Source organism: Sander lucioperca, chromosome 1, assembly GCF_008315115.2.
Source record: "Sander lucioperca isolate FBNREF2018 chromosome 1, SLUC_FBN_1.2, whole genome shotgun sequence".
NCBI lineage: Eukaryota > Metazoa > Chordata > Actinopteri > Perciformes > Percidae > Sander > Sander lucioperca.
This window is the reverse complement of record NC_050173.1, coordinates 27,290,292-27,308,302: the sequence shown is the minus strand read 5'-3', so window position 1 is coordinate 27,308,302 and position 18,011 is coordinate 27,290,292. Positions and strand designations below refer to the sequence as shown.

At 41.0% G+C, this 18,011-nt stretch overlaps 1 protein-coding gene across 3 annotated transcripts in view; it reads right to left on the bottom strand.

The window, feature by feature from the left end:
- The window catches only part of med12 (mediator complex subunit 12), a 33,304-nt gene that overhangs the window by 6,509 nt on the left and 8,784 nt on the right, over window positions 1-18,011 (bottom strand). For 2 of the 3 annotated variants that reach the window (XM_031302816.2, XM_031302818.2), the window contains exons 12-38: window positions 17,417-17,543; window positions 16,986-17,215; window positions 16,811-16,870; window positions 16,141-16,314; window positions 14,272-14,416; window positions 13,284-13,402; window positions 12,287-12,430; window positions 11,214-11,377; window positions 10,438-10,569; window positions 9,849-10,076; window positions 9,340-9,484; window positions 8,907-9,027; window positions 7,503-7,613; window positions 7,295-7,408; window positions 6,982-7,118; window positions 6,202-6,381; window positions 5,783-5,854; window positions 5,536-5,696; window positions 4,555-4,716; window positions 4,171-4,372; window positions 3,833-3,942; window positions 3,553-3,688; window positions 2,906-3,055; window positions 2,139-2,504; window positions 1,860-2,001; window positions 965-1,179; window positions 652-726 (exon numbers count right to left, since the gene is read on the bottom strand). In XM_031302816.2, the coding sequence (XP_031158676.2) occupies window positions 652-726; window positions 965-1,179; window positions 1,860-2,001; window positions 2,139-2,504; window positions 2,906-3,055; window positions 3,553-3,688; window positions 3,833-3,942; window positions 4,171-4,372; window positions 4,555-4,716; window positions 5,536-5,696; window positions 5,783-5,854; window positions 6,202-6,381; window positions 6,982-7,118; window positions 7,295-7,408; window positions 7,503-7,613; window positions 8,907-9,027; window positions 9,340-9,484; window positions 9,849-10,076; window positions 10,438-10,569; window positions 11,214-11,377; window positions 12,287-12,430; window positions 13,284-13,402; window positions 14,272-14,416; window positions 16,141-16,314; window positions 16,811-16,870; window positions 16,986-17,215; window positions 17,417-17,543 (4,122 nt within the window). The remainder of the gene's footprint in view (window positions 1-651; window positions 727-964; window positions 1,180-1,859; window positions 2,002-2,138; window positions 2,505-2,905; window positions 3,056-3,552; window positions 3,689-3,832; window positions 3,943-4,170; window positions 4,373-4,554; window positions 4,717-5,535; window positions 5,697-5,782; window positions 5,855-6,201; window positions 6,382-6,981; window positions 7,119-7,294; window positions 7,409-7,502; window positions 7,614-8,906; window positions 9,028-9,339; window positions 9,485-9,848; window positions 10,077-10,437; window positions 10,570-11,213; window positions 11,378-12,286; window positions 12,431-13,283; window positions 13,403-14,271; window positions 14,417-16,140; window positions 16,315-16,810; window positions 16,871-16,985; window positions 17,216-17,416; window positions 17,544-18,011) is intronic. The other variant, XM_031302817.2, reaches the window with a different exon arrangement.

Below are 18,011 nucleotides of genomic sequence, written 5' to 3'. Positions count from 1 at the left end.
ATGGTCTGCGAGCTTCCGGCTGCGGTCTGCGGGTCAGGACTGTCTCTCTGCTCACTCAGGCGCTTGAGTTGACTTGTGGAGTTGTTGTTGCCTACGAAATTGTAAGTTATAAAGCTTTTTGCAGCTAAGATGGCTAGGAATAGTAGAAGCTAATGTTGCAAGAGGTTTGTGTGCGGCGCTGTTATCATTTTAGATTGAATTGTAGTAGGACTCAACTGAACCGGGTTAATGATACTAGAGACTCACGATTCGTGAGTCAATTTAAAGACTTGGGTTAAAGATCCGAGTGAATCACGACTTGAACAGGTTTACTCCCGAGCAGGTTAGGTGTTCAGCATAAGTTACCAAGGCGATAACCCGGTAACAAGTGATCCACCGTCGTGATACACAAAACCCTGGGTTGAACCTGAAGTTACCTCGTTAACGCCAAGTACAGGCTTCAGGTAAGTGCACGTGTGAACATATAAAGTTAAAGTATTTCTGTGTGGATGGCGAACATTCAGAAAATAATCTAAAAGAAAATGGTGGCATGGTGAACGGAATTCTGTTAGCTTTTTTAAATTCTTCAGAATTAGTGTGTATAAATAAAGGTGTCGGGTGACAAAAGCATTTCTTAGCATAACAAAACCTAAGCAACAAAAATAGACATACCTGAGATGCCTGCATTGAAGTATATGGTTGGTTAGGTGTTATTTGTCTAATCTGCTGCCCCATCATGCTCTGATTCTGAAAAGAGAAACAACAGGTCAGCAAATTGCAAAGATTCAATGTCCTCTACCAGGAGTAGAAGACGATTTTAAAACAACCATATAATTATTCATTCATTAGACTTAAAAACTGAATTTAAGCAGCAATCAAACAGATAATCAACTATCCTAATTCTGCTTCATTTTACTAACTACTGCTTTTGGTCAACTATCTGGCTAAAAGGGGTAGCTTGACCTGTCAGTGCAGACTGACTCACCAGTCTGACCTGTAGCTGCTGCCGCAGTATCTGGCCCTGAGGCATGGTAGGCTGGGGCTTATAACCCATTGGGTATTGCTTGTCCATTCCCATCATGCCAGGCATGCCTCCCTGCATACTGGGCATCATGCCTGGGTAGTTGGGCCGGGTGGGCATCATTTTGTTCATCTGTGGGTTGCGGGCAGGTCTGTATGGAGGTTCTAAACCCGGACCTCCTGTGGAAAAACAAATTATGTAAACCACAATTAGAGCTGTAACAATTCCACATTTTGCTGTACAGTTATTTGATTCAGAAATAATTGTATTTAACAATATAATGGTCTCTATCAGTCAAATTTAAAAAAAGATCTATTTATTTCTTATTTTTTTAAACAAATTAAAGTTTTGAATGAATTTACAGGATACATCTTTTGTCATATATCACCGTTATGTGACCCACATAATGTAGTAACACAAATACACATCCTATAAAGTAAACCACTCCTCTTTATTATCATACTTTTTTTTTTTCTAACTGTACCCCCCCTTGTGTTTGTTGCCATGAACGTGTGTCGGGTCAAGTGCCAACAACGAACAATTGAAATATTAATACAAATATATAGTCCAACCAATAATCACTTATATAATTACAATATGGCATATCTAAACAAAATCAACAAATACGCTTTAAGACCTTAGCTAATGATAGCAATTAATAGCGATTAAACAAAGAAACCGCGATTATGTAAAAAAAAAAAAAAAAAAGAAATTGACAATTAGACAATTACGTAGTAATTGTTACAGGCCTAACCACAATCCCAGATGGTATTTTTGTTGTTCCAACCATAGCAAAGCTCTTGATGAGTGCTGCTACTGACGAAGACGATAATGATGAGAGAACATGCCATGAACTGACCTGGAGGTAGAGGCTGGTTCTGTGTGTACATGCTCATGGTCTGCTGGCTGTACGGTAGCCTGCCATATGGGTGGTTCTGCATCAGCTCAGGTGGCATATTAGTCCCATAGGTCACACCGCTGGGTGTACGGTTCACATAGTCCTAGTGAGAAGAAGGGGACATTTATAACTTTAAAAAAAATCTGATTTATGTCCAGGAAACAAACATATAAAGAATGCTTGTCAGTGAACTTTGAACTTGAAATTTTTCTAAAATCATAAATTATAGAAATAACTGACCTCTGTCTTGGCCGTCGGAGTTTTCTTCTTCTTGTTGGTTTTCTTCTTGTTTGATTCAGAGGGCACAGCGGGCACACTCTTCTCTGGCTTCACTGCCTCCATCATCTTCTTCTCTGGTTCCTGGGAGACAGGTGTCAGGGGCTCCTCCTCTTCAGGGGGCAGGGGGAGCGGCTCTAGATAATAGCTGCGAGGTTTGGGCTTCAGGTGGGTGTGGTAGAGCAGAAAACGCTGCTGCTCCTCGAATTTGGTGACCTTGCGGTCTACGCGCACTGTACCGAACCAGCCCCAAGACAGAGGGGCGGAGGGTTTGAGACCCTCAAAGACATCCCAGGGAGAAATCTTCTGTTTGGTTGAAACTTGAAGGCCCTGATGGCAAAGAGACACAGAACTCATTTTTAACTCAACATCAGCATGTATAGATAATGTTTTTAAAAAAATCCTAACCGCAAACAACCTATAATACTGGTGATGGTTTATTGCATATTGTTTGTCTACCCTTGAACGAGAGAAACAGAAGTTACAGTTTTCCTGTAGCTTAATAATGTCTCTTTACAAGCGGCATTATTTTTCTCCCACTCAATTACTTTATATTAGGGTACGGTGTAAACTTCTTTATTTTGTGTATCCAATTTTGAAGATCCAGTTCGAGTATACTTCTACTAGACGAATAACATCCCGGTTTGACTCTGTGATACGGATCATAATGAAATGTGTGTAACTTTGCAAGTTAATGTCAAGTTATATCAGCGGGTTAGAAAACGACGTACCTCCTTCTCAAATCCAGCAATCTTGTTACCCTTTGTGTCTATTAGTGAGCCCTGGGGTTCACAGGTTATGACATCGCGGGTTTGCTTGGGCAGCGGCAGAAGCTGTCGAACCTTTTCCAAACTTTCTGATTGCCGATCCCCGAGCTCTTTCTGTGGAAATCAAATGGGTACACGGTGATTATGAAATGTTAATGAAAAGCCACTCTTTACAAGGACCCAGTGAAGTTTTTGCCTCAATTCTACATTATTAGAGGATATTATTCAAAATATTTGCTTGCGTGCAAAGTAATCAGCTAATCAAGACAGATTTAGTTAAAATAAATCATTATTATTTTGTTATTATTATGACTATTTCTTTATGTAAGTGTAAAATCTTTTTTGCACACTAGGTGACAGTGCTATCACTTTATTTTGTTACCCTGATACTGTCGTGGTCGGTCACATTTTTAGCCTAAGCACAGGCTTTTTGAGGTGCCCCTTTCTTACTTAAAAAAAAGAAAGAATAAAAAGCTAATGGGCCTAGACTTAAAACCAACAAAACCAAGTTGAAAACTTCAATATGAATACAGGGAAAATACCGCATCTTAAAAGTAGGAGCACATCTTCAGACACCCTGGCTATGGGTGAGAAAGGTGTGCTGTTCTTACCCTGAGCTTCTTGACCAGGTTCATATAGGCTCTCTTATTCTCCTCCATGCTGCCCTGAGAGATACTGGACATGTCAGCAGCCAGTGTGCCGTTAATCAGGACACTTAACATGTCCAACACTGTTGTGAAGAGCTCACTGTTGAAGAGAAGCAAACATAGTTGCTAGGCAGATTAAGTGACAGATCATTTTTCATTTCATTTCAGCTCGGAAATAATAACGGAAGTGTCCAATTAGAGGAATACTGCGTGGAATGGGGTTTCCTATTTCGTCAACACTCACTTATTGGACTGCATGTCCACTGTGCCGCTGCTGATGATGTCAAGAAGTAGTACCGCCCACTCAGTGGTCTGCTGGGTGCTGCGCTGCACCGTGTCAAACATGCCGCCCACCTTGTTAGGAAAGGTAAAAAATACTGTTAGAACAGAAATGGGCCTCAGTTCATAAAGTTAATTATAAGACTTAGACAATATTCGCAACATTCTGCTGGGTCTCGGTGATAAAAAAACAAGAACTAAAAGCCACAACCTGTACCCACAAGGGTCATTTTAACTTTATAAATGTATATAGCCAGGGATGCCGTGCTGTAAAGCTGGTCGTGGTGATCATGAAGTTCTTACAAGATTCAGTCGAAGTTTTAGAGCCTCATGCATCATTTGCTTTGCCTTGCAGTCGTCCTGGTACTGGTCTTCTCTCCAGTTGGTAACAATTTGCTGCACTTGGCTGTAGAGGGAGGTGAGAAGGCCTTCCCTCTGTTCATCCTGCCCCTTCAAGCAGGTCAGCACCAAAGACAAGAATGGCTGCTGGCTCAGCAGAGACATGCTGAGGAGGGAAGAATTTAAATTGAATAAAAGAAGAAATCTTGTTTCGATGGCTATGGTTTCCATAGACCGTAAGAGTTTTCTGCCGTACAGTTTGTCAGACGCTAGCAAAAGGATTTTCACTTTGTAGAACTGCCAGATTAAATCTAATTTATTCCAGTTTCGAAGAAACATGCCACTTACCTTTTCTGTTTCTGCCTGTCCCTTTCCTTGCGTGAGGAAGAGCCCAGGTGCTGTCCTTTCTCCAGCTCCTCTCCTGCTGCCTTCAGTACATGGCCCTGAACTGAGGTGGGCAGCTTCGCTATCAGCGGAGCCACCAGCCACACGCCTGACCGCTCTGATGAGCTGCAACACACAGTGCAAAAATTTTTTTTTTGATTTTTACATCAAGTCAAGTCATCTTTATTTGTCAATTTCTTCACATATACTAGACATGCAGAGGAATCGAAAGTTCGTTTGTCACCATCCCACGGTGAAGAAGAAAAAATTCACAACAGATAAGACAAGACATTCCTACCACAAGAGTAAAAAAAAGTGCAGATAAGGACATTTTTTCTAACGCTAAAACAAACCAATAAAACAATAAACGGCAACAATATCACAAGACAAGATCACAAGACAAAAACACAAGAATGTCACAAGCAGCAAACATTGTTATATGATGTGGTCTGGTAGTGCAGAAGGTATTTAAAAAATGCAACAGTGCAACAGCAGCAACTTCAGAGTCCAGAGTTTTGTGCAAAAAGATGCTATGTACAAAAAGAAACAGCAGCAACTTCAGAGTCCAGAGTTTTGAAGCAGAGAGAGGGGTTAGAGAGGGGAGAGAGTTCAGTTTCCTGACAGCCTGGTGGATAAAGCTGTTTGCTAGTCTGGTGGAGCGGGCACTGAGGCTTCTATATCTCCTCCCAGAGGGCAGGAGCCTGTCGTCGCTCACAATCATGGTCGCTTGTGAGCGACGACAGCCATCCCGCACACAGTCTTATCAGCCTAAGTATAAACCAAAAAATAAAAGATAAACAAATGTTTATTTAAGCCCAAAGGGTTATCGTTTGAGCCTTAAAGATGTAGGAGATTATAAATGTACATGTTTGTATCCTACAAAATTCAACGCAAAGAAAACTGTGTGAGAAAAAGCCCTTAAAAAAGAGACCGAAAGATACAAACCTTAAAATTGGCTTCATCTTGCTGGTGGTGCTGTTGTTGTTGGATGCGGAGCCACCTTGTGCCGCTGCTCCATTCCCTGAGGGGTTACTGTTCAGCTCAGCTGATTTCTGAAACACCTCTATGGTGGCCTTGGCTATGTTCTCCAAGAGCGAGTAGAGCTCCTATTGGAAAATAAATGAGGAACATTGAGATCAATTTGACAAAGACAATTAAAAAAAGGGTAGATGCACTGAAAACAGCAACTTACATTGTTTGTGCTCTGTTTGATCATCAGCTGCAGCTCCAGGGATGACTGTCTCATCGTCCATTGGTCCATGTTCTATGAAAGAGAAAAAAAAAATACTGTTAGTCATATACATTTTTATTTTTTCTTGACAAAAGCCAGCTATGAGTATGTACAGTTCATGACACTGGTGATACATTACTTAACCCCTGATATAGCCAGCAGAGGGCAGCCAAACCTTGCAGCTCTGAGTCAAGAAAGACAACTTAATAGCAGATTACAGACGAGTTATTATTATTTTTGAGAGAATAATCAAAGAAGGTCAACCCGGTTTACCCACTTGTTCTTAAAACCTAGTCATGTGGGATATACTATTTGACCCAAAGAATCTTTAGAGAGACAGAAGTTAAAAAAGACTATGTGAATGTCTGTGTATTCTCGACCTGTAGGATGCGTTTGATGCGCTGCCTCTGAGGGTTGTCACCATCATCACTGTCCAGCTGGCGATGTGGGTAGCAAATAAGCTGGAGCAGCCGCTGGGCCTGAATGTTTACCAGAACCGGGTCCTGGAGGGCACTGCTGTCCTCAGACAGAGACTTCAGGCAGCGCTCTCCTACCCATTCCTGCAAGGCAAAACAAGAGGGGAAGTAGGGGAAGAGGGAAAATATGGCAGAGTTGGAAATGTGACAGAGGTCAATAACTTCAGTAATCCTTAAGCTTAAGTACCAGTATCATAAACTCATGCAAAACTAAACTAAAGTTGGGTGGGTAGTGATGAAAACAAGGCAAGGGTCAAATCTCAGGAATAGAACTGCAAATGGCAGAAAATGTGTTTGAAGTCGCTTGAGGTCTCAGAGCATGTCCGGCCCTCTGAGCTACTGCCAGCTCTCTCTCTGGCCTTCATATCTAAGTGGCAGAAGTGACATCTGGTGTAGAAAATGATCTCATTCATGCTTTTTATGCATCTTTGGCTTACTGCATTAACAAGTAGCTCAGAAAAGTATGAGCGTGAATGTGAGCAAAAATAGTAACTTCTTTGTTTATGTTAAGACAACATCGCTGATTATACTGAACATGAAAAGAAAGCATCCATGCATAGCTCTGCGCAGTTGTTTCAGACATCAATAAGTTATCTCAGTTCCTTCATTTCACCTTTTTCCATTTCACACTGACTGTGTGTGTTGATTTCATATCATTCAACTCATTTTAACTCATATCCTCACCTGCTGGCAGATCGTCTTCAGAACATACTTTGCATATACATCCAAGCTGGCCGTTTCTATGGAGACATTGCGCCCCTCAGATATGTCGTCGAGGCCAGCAGGGTGTGACAGTCCTGAGCCTCTTAGCTCAGCGTCACCTAAAACAACATGGAGGGACCAGTTAAATCTATCCGTGTTTCCTATACATGAGGTAACTGAGACTAAGATGAAGCAGAACACCTAACCTTGTTCTGATCATCGTCATTTTTTAAACCATTCTTTTTGTATGACAGGTTCTGGTTAAACTTATTGAAATGACTGCAAAGATTCTTACCCAGCATGAAGACAGCTTTGAGGACAGCGAATACTGCTCCAACAACTATGCTGTTCTGAGAAGCAGCAAGAAGGTGGCGATCACAAGACGACCGGATACCAACTGAAGATTTATCTGCAAAGTAAAAACACCAGTAACACAATTTTCACCCAGCAGAAACAAAAATACACTGAAACAATGGTAAAAGATTTCTGGCTGTGTTTACTACCTGACTTCACACCATCTTGGGGGACGGGGTTGCGCTGTGGCGTCTTGAAAAGGTGCAACAGAATCCTGCAGGTGAGTCTGGCTCCTGGCTCAGAGTCTTGCTCGCTGCAGGCTGAAGGAAAGTTCGGACACATATGGATTGGTTAGAGTTGATTTTCTTCACAACACATGTGAAGAACACATGAGTGAGAACAAAGTGTTTACCACAAGCGAGAGTTGTTGGCATTTGGCATGTGTAGTTGTGTTCTAACATGAGCCAAACCCAACCAAACAGCACGGCTGAATGGAGCTTTGTCTCCAAGCTGGGAGTAAAAAGATTAACAGTGGGGAGAGGGAAGCACTTCTCTGGCAAGTGCACAAAATGCACCGAGGCTTCTTGGATCCAGATCAAATACGCTGCGTTAACTCTCCTCTCTGATAGAAGGAATGCATTGTACAGCCTGGTATTCCTTCCTACAAGCCAAGCTACAATGTACTGCTCACTCATTAATAGAAAGGCTAATGGCTGATGGCTGTGAGATTATACATGGATGAACGCCTCGAGTTGCAAGGTTATATATGGATGAACGCCTCGAGTTGCAAAAACTTCAACTCAGAGCGGAAAAAACGCCCAACGTCATTTAACTTCACAGCAAAATAACGGTTGGCTGAGGACGGGTGATTGGATGGTTGCCTAGCAGGAATAACAAAAAAGACAATCGGGCCTTCTTCAACAAGAAAGGCAGCGTATTGGGCCTTGCGTTTTGTAACCTGCAAATGCTCTCTGTCTGATCGCGGCCCAAGAGGGGAGATAAGGGTAGGAAAGCAACGTTCCTAGCCTTATCTAAGTTATGTTCCTACTCTTAGATTTATTTTATGTCTCTCTTTTTAATTCAGTATATTTACATTTATTTTGTCTCTGTGAACTTTTATTTAATTTAATTATTTAGAAATCTTTTCCCTTTTTTCAAATTTGCTTATTCTCAAAACTCTTATATCTTTTATATCAACTGCTGTATATCTGTGAATGTACACAAAAATAATTGTATAATTCTTTCATATAAATGGAAATGAGCATTGACACATCAGTATACTGTATGTATAATCAATCTTGACTCAATAAGAATATTTGAAATATTTGTTTGAGAGTGCATAAAAATAGTAAGCAAACCAGCAGTTAAGTCTGAACAGTAAAGATTGGCAGTTCAATTGTATTAAGACATTGTTATAACAATTCTCCCTTTTATATAATAAATAGTGTTAAATGACATCCCCTTAAACTCAAATCAAATCAACACATTTGAAACATGGTGGGTGGTGTCTCTGAAGGAGCACATCAGACAAAAAAGGTTGGGAACCAGTTTTTCACTAATTGAACAATATATATTTTTCAATAGCAGGACGTTTGAGATTACATAATCCCTACCTGCATTGAGGAGCGAAGGAATGGCCACACAGCGAACCAGATCTTCTAGGAGTAGGCACTGTCTAGCAATGAGAATGGCTACGAAGGTTGCCAGGGAATCATGGAAGGACAAATCGCTAACCTGAAGGATGCAAGTACAGAGATCAACGTTATAAGTAATGCTGTGAGATGAGAAAAGCTACTGCAATCAGAGAATTTCTAAATACTAGAATGGGATTACAATTAAATGAAAGCCAGACAGATGCTTAAAGTAGGAACATATTTGGCTGACATTATTATTCCAAAAAATGCAACGCAACTGATATTCAACCAGTGTTTACATGTGAATAATGGTAAAAGTCAAAGCCACAATGTATAGAGAAAAGGTGCAATAATTGCTTCTATGGCCGACACCCATTAACCTAGCCTAGTAGTCATGAAAACCACAACTTACATCTACGTTACACAGCAAGTCATTGAAGCCACAGTTGCCATTGTTAGAGGAGCAGCAGAGAGCCTTGAGGATGCCGAGCCACTCAGCACTCAGGGAGCGACAATACGCCGTCAGCTCTGCGCACAGGATCCCAATATCGTTTACCCTGAAAGCACATTACATGATATGAAACAGCAGTCCAGCAAAGAGTAGAAAACTGAAGCAGTCTGAGCTATACACACATCGTCACCTTCCTAAAATAATGGCCCAAGTCATTTTTTCAGGTTTTTCAGAAAACACAAAAAACTAAATGGCCTAAGTCACACGCTTGACATAGGCCATTATACTAAAGGTGTAGAATAACAAGACCTGTTCAACTGAGGATGTAGGCAATTTTACCAGAGGTGGCCAGCACCATGAGGAGATGATTTAGGCAAAAAAAAAAAAATCATTTTTGTCAAAAAATGACTTAGGCCATTATTTTAGGAAGGTGACGACATGCAACATAATCGTAACAAAAGGGAACACACCTCTCAGGGTCTCTGTGGTCCACGCACACATCCATGAGCACATTACAGACAAAGCTGTAGCGGTTGGCTGGGCTGTCGTTGAGGATCTTGCCCACCATAGAGTGGTTGAAGTTGTGGGCCGAGGGGTTGGCAATGGCTTCCATCATAAACACAGGATCCCAAAGCATGTTGGAGTCTGAAGGGTCAATATTGCAGTAGATGGAGTTTTTCACTTTGGAGCAGAACTCACTGAGAGGGAACACAAAAGGAGAGAATAAAGGGTTAATGTCGGTACTGATAACTTAAAAGAAACTCAGGCAACAAATAACATGTGGTGATTGTTAATTAACTGTACACAACTGCTTGCTTTTCCTGATTGATAGAAGCAACTAAAATGACACTAGGATTGCAAATATTATAAATAATGTATAGTGTGTATAAATGTTAGGATTCTAGTATGATTCACTATTTGACACATTCCCTTGTCCAGAAAATAGACATCTAATCTTGAGGGATTAGTCCAAAAAGGTTCTGAAGCAGAGCTAAATCTGCATTTATGTTAATGCAATGGAAAACGTTTATTTTCAAATAAGCAAAGATTTATTTCTACCTGAAGATCTCGCCAAACTTATTCTTGAGGTGACTGCAGGAGGTGTAGAGATCATACAAGTAGGCCAAGATACAGCGCTCAGCAGAGGAACAGTCTGCCGGGTTCACACCTGATTTCACCACGATGCGCAACCTGAGAACACATTTACACACATGATTCAACGGAGACTCCTTCAGCTACATGCTTTAAAGGAAAAGGCAGACATTTTGCGAAACACTTATTCGCCTTTTTGTTGGGAGTTCGATGAGAAGACTGATAACACTCATGTCTGTACGCTAAGTGTGGAGCTACAGCCAGCTACCGGTTAAAGACGGTCTTTTTTTGTATAAACACTACTTTCATATTTAAATTACATTTACTTTAATTAGATGCTTTGTATAAGCTGTATTTATCTTTAATCCAAAATGAGTTTCAATTGCAACAGTAGAACCAGCTAAAATTACCAGCATCACAAACAACTCGTAGTGGTACTCCGTTCAGGAACTAAGTGCCCTGTCAGCAATCCTGTGACAATAAAAATCCTCATTAAAGATAATAGTATGAGGCTGAGAGAGAGCAAACCACCAACAATTCTTTAATTTGCCGTTAAAACCCAAAACATCATTTTTACTACCTTAATTATAAGACTAACTCACTTCTTTACCCTGGTAAACATTCCTTTAGGGTTGAAATTTAATCTCAGCAAACCATACCAGTCCAGATTTAGGCCACCAATTAAAATCCAAGCATGACTGAGATTTGGAGGTTGTCGATTTACAAACATTAAAGTGACATACCCATCAAAAACTTGCGCAGTCTGCTCAGGATTGAGAATGAGGCAGGAGTGGTACCTCCTCAGCACAGCAACAATACACAGACACAGGCTGGTGGTGTAGGTGCCCACCAGGCTGGATGACTTCAGCAGCAGCTCGGCTTCCACCAGACTCAACTCATTCAGAAGCTAAAACAAACAAATTCAGAACAATGGAAAAACACAAGCTTATTAAAAGGGTGGATTCACATGGGCATTGACAGGCTGACAGAGAGTGGAGCTGTGCAGAACCATATGGCTCTGTTTACACAGATCACTTGAGCAGCATGGCCTCGTTATATCACCAGTATCATGATACTTTGAAAGTTATCTTGGTTGAAACAGCTTTACGCTGACACTGTAGCTCACACTTTATCTGTCTTTCCCTTTAGCAAGAGTTCCGGTGTTAGCAGGTTTATCAAATGCAAACCAAGTTAGTTTATCAGGGCCCCACACACATTTGTTTGTTTGTTAGTTTGTTTCACTATCTTTGTGGGGACCCGTCATTGACATAATGCATTCCCTAGCCCCTTACCCTAACCTTAACCATCACCATCACAACTAAATGCCTAACCTTAACCCTTACTCTCACCCTAACCATAACCTAATTCTAACCCTAATCCTAAAACCAAGTCTTAACCCTCAAACAGCTCTTTAACCTTGTGGGGTCCAGCATTTTGGGCCCCACAAGGCTGTGCAGACCCCACAAGTATACTGTATTCCCTGGTTTTTGGACCCCACGAATATAGTAAAACAAGCGCACACACACACACACGTTGGAAAGCTGTAAGACATGGCAGTAGCGGACAGATAAATGGATTTGGCCTACTGGCATTTTCAATTGTACCACTGGAAACATGAGAGCATGAAAAAATGACAATAAAGACAATTAGGGAGGAGCACTGCTTAACTGTAAAACACTGATATAATGTATCAACTTTTAATATTCCTTTTCAACACCACTATGTTTCAAAGTTCATCAGTGATTGATTAGACAAGCATGTGACACACACCTGTCTGTCTAATTGTTAAATGGCATTATGATGAAGTTGCCCATACCTGAATAGCAAAGTCTATGAGGCCACTAATGTTGAGGGAGTACTCCATGAGGTCAAAGATGAACTGAATGTGCTGGACGAGAGGCAGGTGGTAAGACATCCCTAAGGCAAAGCTGGTGATCTGTTCCAGCACATTTCTGGACACCTGCACAAATCAAACATTTCAGAGATCATTTACATGCAAAAACAACAATGTTAACAGCCTTGGTCATGACACTGTGCTGCAACACACAACAACATGCTGCCACTCAGCAGAGCTCCAACACAGACCTTTAAAACAAGCCGAAACATTCAAGCAATGCCAAAATATTAAGTCAGAATTCTGTTTGAGGGAGGCAAACAGGACAAATGAAGGCAAAAACAACCAAAAGCGAATTGTAACCATTCAAACTTTGTCTTACAGTCATAATGCTGGGAATATCTCTCTGATCTTACTCAAATACAATGACAAACGATTCCTTTAATAAAAATATGGGTGCTAACACAACCATAATGCTATTGGAAAGTCGTTCTCTTATACATAAGAAATAACTGTTAAATCTGTATTGTTCCCTAAAGACCTGACCCTGGGATGTTGTTGGCTATATTTGAATTAAAGGCACTTAAAAAAAACTAATGAAATTGAGCACTCTTTTTTCAATCGCAGCGTTTCATAATTGTATTATCGACAGAATTGAATTCAGGATCAACTACATTCTCAGTTATCTCTCCTACCGAGAAATCTAAATACATTATGTTCTGCTGCCTTTTTAAGTGACAGTCACCTAAGTGCATTATATATTCAAATTGTATTCAGACACCTCACAAGAGAAATCAAAATATATTCAAATCACATTTACATTCAAATGAGTAACCTTGGGAGGTCTTCCGTTTTAGGCTGCTAAAGTTATTTGCATTAATAAACCCTGTGGCAGGTCCCAAAATGAGGAACTTATTCCTACATACTCTGAAACATGAGACACATTAAGACACGAAAGAATGAGGTTTCCCGGTCTAACCTGGGAGGTGACTTGGTGCTGGTCAAAGTGGGAGAGGTGCTGGAATTTGGAGAAGATATCTTCTGCAGTGGGAAAGGCCTCCGGCTTACTCCTCTTCCTCTTTTGTCCTTCCTCCCCTCCTGCGTATGTGGGAAAGAGAAGAGAATAGAAAATAAGAGAGGGAGCAGCAACTCATAGCTGGTCAGCGGTATTTTTCCAGTCTGCCAAACAGGCCAGTCGTGAAATTGAGTTAAGCCAATGGTCTGTTATCTTATTTCCAGCCTCATGCGAGGCTTAAGTGTTAGTGCAAAAGACACTGCTGGAAAGGCACTTGGTGATGCTTTTTATTTAAGAGAAACACCACTGTGAGCTGAAGGTTATAATCGGTTCACAGGAATGTGATAAGGTGACACAAAACACTCCAATCTATGCAATTATATCTGAAACCTTCAATCACCTTAATAAGGTCATGTGTATCTGAGATAAAGTGGCTGTGAACAGATGAGGGCTGTTAGCATAAAAAATTGGGTGGAAAGAGTGATGCAAGCCCATAAGGGGTCGATAAAGAATGAAAAAAAGCTTGTTCTCTTAAGTAAGGGCAAAGTAAAAGGGAAAACAAATGAAATGTAATCAAAGAAGGAGAGTTATTGAGATGATAACAGCTGGAATGGCCACAGTGCCTGCATGTGAACGATGTTTGACAAACATCCAAGCATGATAAAGCTCCTGCGTTCCAAACTGCTGTCTGGTAAAACATTATCTCTTTCATGTGTTTGTTCTGCAGAGAGACGCAGGAAAGAAATCCAGTCAATAAACTGTGGGAAAAAAACGTCAAAGCAATTTCACTGACAACATTTTCATTATTAAACATAAAAAGTAGGTGAAATGAAACGTAATCTTAAATGGCAGTTTCCTGCCTGACAAACTGCTTGCCTGCAGTTAAGGTAATGTAAAACCTAAGTAAATGGGGAAATACAAGGACATAAAGTTATCAGTCAAAAGCTGTTACCTGTTTCTGCTGTGCTTTTGCGGTTCAGCACCTTCAAGATGTCTTTGGTAATTTTCTTGATGGTGTGTCGCGCCTCATCTCTCAGTTTTCCCACACCGTAGAGGACCACTAGCCGCTGGTTGCACTCGTGGCTGGCGCTCTCCTCCTGAAGGGAATGACAAAAGAGACAAACGAGATCCTCGTAAACTGGATGCACCTGATAACCTGCGCAGAATAGCAAGACAAAACACATTTGGGCCAGACAGAAGGTTTGAGGAATAAATTCCACAAAATTGTTAAGCTACGAGAACAGACTTTTCCTCTAATTTTAGTTTAAATCCAGTTTTGAATGCTGTGTTTTCAGCAGTAACAATATAGCCTCCTTCAGGGCGTTTTCACACATGAAAGTCCGAACCAAGGTCCGGACCAAGGTTCATGTTTTTGTTACATTGTATACATTTTATCCGGTAAGTTTTGGTTTCACACTGCAGTTATGCAAGCGCAATAAAGATCTAAACGTGACAAAACTACGTCCTGCAGTCATCACATAGGTGAGCTGCGTATCCAGATACTTATAACTGATTGGTTTGTAGACAGGCTTCCCCGTCCTCTCGTCTCCTCTCTCTGTGTCGGAGTGTTTCCAACTGACTGCTGCTCTCCCTACTGCCGCGGCTCTTTTTGTTTTGTTGTGATGTTGAGAAGCAAGACACTGGAACTTTCTGGAGAATTTATTCAGAGATAAACGGAAACCTACACTGTACATTTACTACCACTTAACAAATAAACTGCTGATGTATTCTCTGCTCTGATAGCCGACAGCTGTCTGCTCTGAGCGCATTCACCGTCACTCTCTCTCTCATGTAGCCTACACACTAAGCACCGAGCTATTCCTTAAAGGAGCTATTCCCCGGTCTTGTAACACAAGGAGAGCCTGCCAGAGCTTCTCCTATTTGGTTCGAAAGTCCGAACCATCCAAAAAATGCTTTCACACTGTAAACGAACCGGACCATGGTTCAGTTTGGTCCGGACCGAGACCACCTCTTTTGGTCGGACCAAAATTTGGTCTTTTGATCCGGACCGTGGTCCGGGGGAGGTTTCACACCTCTAATTTTGGTTCGGATCAAACTGAAAAGTCCGAAAGTCCGGACCAAATGAGGTATGTGTGAAAACGCCCTTAGAAAACTAAACTGGAGACATTCAACGTAAGTATGCTTTAAAAATATTAACTTTAAGCCATCGTTTTATATAAAACGTTAGAAAATGGTGAAAAATGCCCACAATTTTCAAAAGGACAAGGTGGTGCCTTTATAAAAACATTTTCTTTCAATCAACAGCCCAACAACCCAAACTACTCAGCTTACTACAACATAAAAAAAAGAAAAGCAGTAAATCCCTTACAATTGAGAGGCTGGTCATTTTATATTATAATTTTTGCCTGAGAAAGTATTTAAAATATTACAATAGTTGATAGATTTAATGTTGATGAACTAAAGAATTATTGACTAATAGCTTGAGCTCTAATATTTTAACAATCCAGGCTGGGTCTAAACGATTTAGTAGGCATTATTATTCTAGAAATTAAAATTATTGTCCAGTACATGCACTTGCACTATAAAAAGACTGTAGCTTTACCAGACTTCTGGTCAAAACTTTCAGATACAGAATCTTGTAGATTCTAACACAATGTCTAAACAGCCTGCGTAGTTAAATCGGGGGCCTGTGTATTGATTGAAATATATGCATATCTGTTCTGTCAGACGCATGTGAGATAAGACTAAAAACAAAACAAAAAAGCTGATATGCAGTCAGGCTGTACGGAAACTGATTCATAACAAACCACAAGAGTTCTTTTTTCTGGGATTTCTTTTTAAAAGCTGTGAGTTCTCTTACCTGAGGAATAGGGAAGTGAGTGGCATACTGAATGTGGCGAGGTTGCTCATACAGTTGAGGGAAAGCAGGGTCCATGCCCTTGTCCTTACAGCCGGCCTTGCTGTCCTGCTCTGGGGCTGGCTTCTCAGGAGAGGGGCTGCCCTTAGACTCACAGTGCATCGGAGGAGAGAACATCTGCAAGGCAAATTAAATGACTTCACACAAGAGCACATAAGGCACATTTTTAAAAAGGTGATTGTACTAGGGCTGGGCAATATGGAGAAAATCAAATATCACAATATTTTGGACCAAATACCTCGATATCGATACCGGAACGATATTGTAGTGTTGACTATTGGTGCTTTCACAAAATATTTACACAATGAGATTTTTGATAAATAATCATCAGTAATGTGGATATAATGACTAAGTGGGTAAAGGCAAATAATAGAACAGTTACAACAGTCTGGTAAGTTCAGAAAATTTCATCACTTTACTGTAATGCAGCCTTTAAAACACTTATGCCATATTACGATATTCAAAATCTAAGACGATATTTAGTCTCATATCACGATATCGATATAATATCAATATATTGGCCAGCTCTAGATTGTACTCCTAATAAAAAAATATAACTTGAGTCCAAACAATATTTATGCATGCACTATGGAAGGAAATATAATGTGTGTACCTCGTCAAAATTAGCACTGGAGTTGTGATCGATTTCCATCGACTCAGACAGACCAGTATCCTGTTGAACAAGCAATAACCTCATGTTAACCTTTTACACCACGCTGTTACTTTTTCCTGTTGCACAAATGACTCATCACACTCCACAACACCAACAACAGATGCCTCCAACATGCCTCCATCTTGACACTGCTGCCTGTGTCCTGCTCCTTGCGCTCTGATTCATCGGAGGGCTCATCACTGGGGGAGCGTGGGCGCTGCAGATGGGAGTCAGAAGCCAGGTCACCACGGGAAATGAGAGTGCACATGTAGATGTTGTGGGAAAAGACGTCGTGACGGATGAGCTCGCAGAAGAGCAGGACCAGGTTAGAGAACTCCACGCGTTCACTTTCGTTCCCAGGCTCCGCTGCATAGGGGAAAGGGGGATTTGAATAATTTAATACCAGGTTTCCCTTTGCCAAATCATTTACAATATATATGCACTGGGTAATGAAATAAGAGGCAAAGACAAAAGGACATAAAGTCCCTTTAATATCAGATCAAGATTAACATATTTGGGAATCACAGCTGCAGGAAAAGTAGAAAAAAAAAACAGAAAGAGGCTCACTCAGTGTGGGGGCCTGAGTATCGAGGAACTGTAGCAGTACATCCTGAAAGATAGGTAGCGTGGCAGCTGAGAGGGAGCCGGATGACACAGAGCCCTTCTCGTCCACCACCTCCGACTCACCACACCTCTGCATGCAAATACACACCAGACAGACACCAAACACACATCTTTGAGTGCCAAATGTAGAAAACCTGTTTACAAGCTTTCCTCATTCAACGCGTTCATTTCGGCTTCAAGTTTGTCCACAGATGCTACAAAAAACACCACAAAATATGAATTATGCAGTCATTTCAGATGTTATTGCAATGTTGGAGGGTGCGATGGGTCTGTAGGACCATCCCAGCAATAATTCATACTGTACAAAATGTCATGTTGAAGCAAGAAAAGAAACTTATGGATTTGAGAATATTCATTATATACAATAATGATCTGCTGATTTGTAAAACTCAAGCACTGTGCAGACTAATATCAAAGGTTGATTTTCAGGGCTATAGTCAAGACCACCAGTCGAATCTGAGACAAGTCCCCTTGTAACCATGTCATCTTTTCACTAGGGGTGTGTTTTTGGGGCCGCAGCTACACGTGATGACACCAA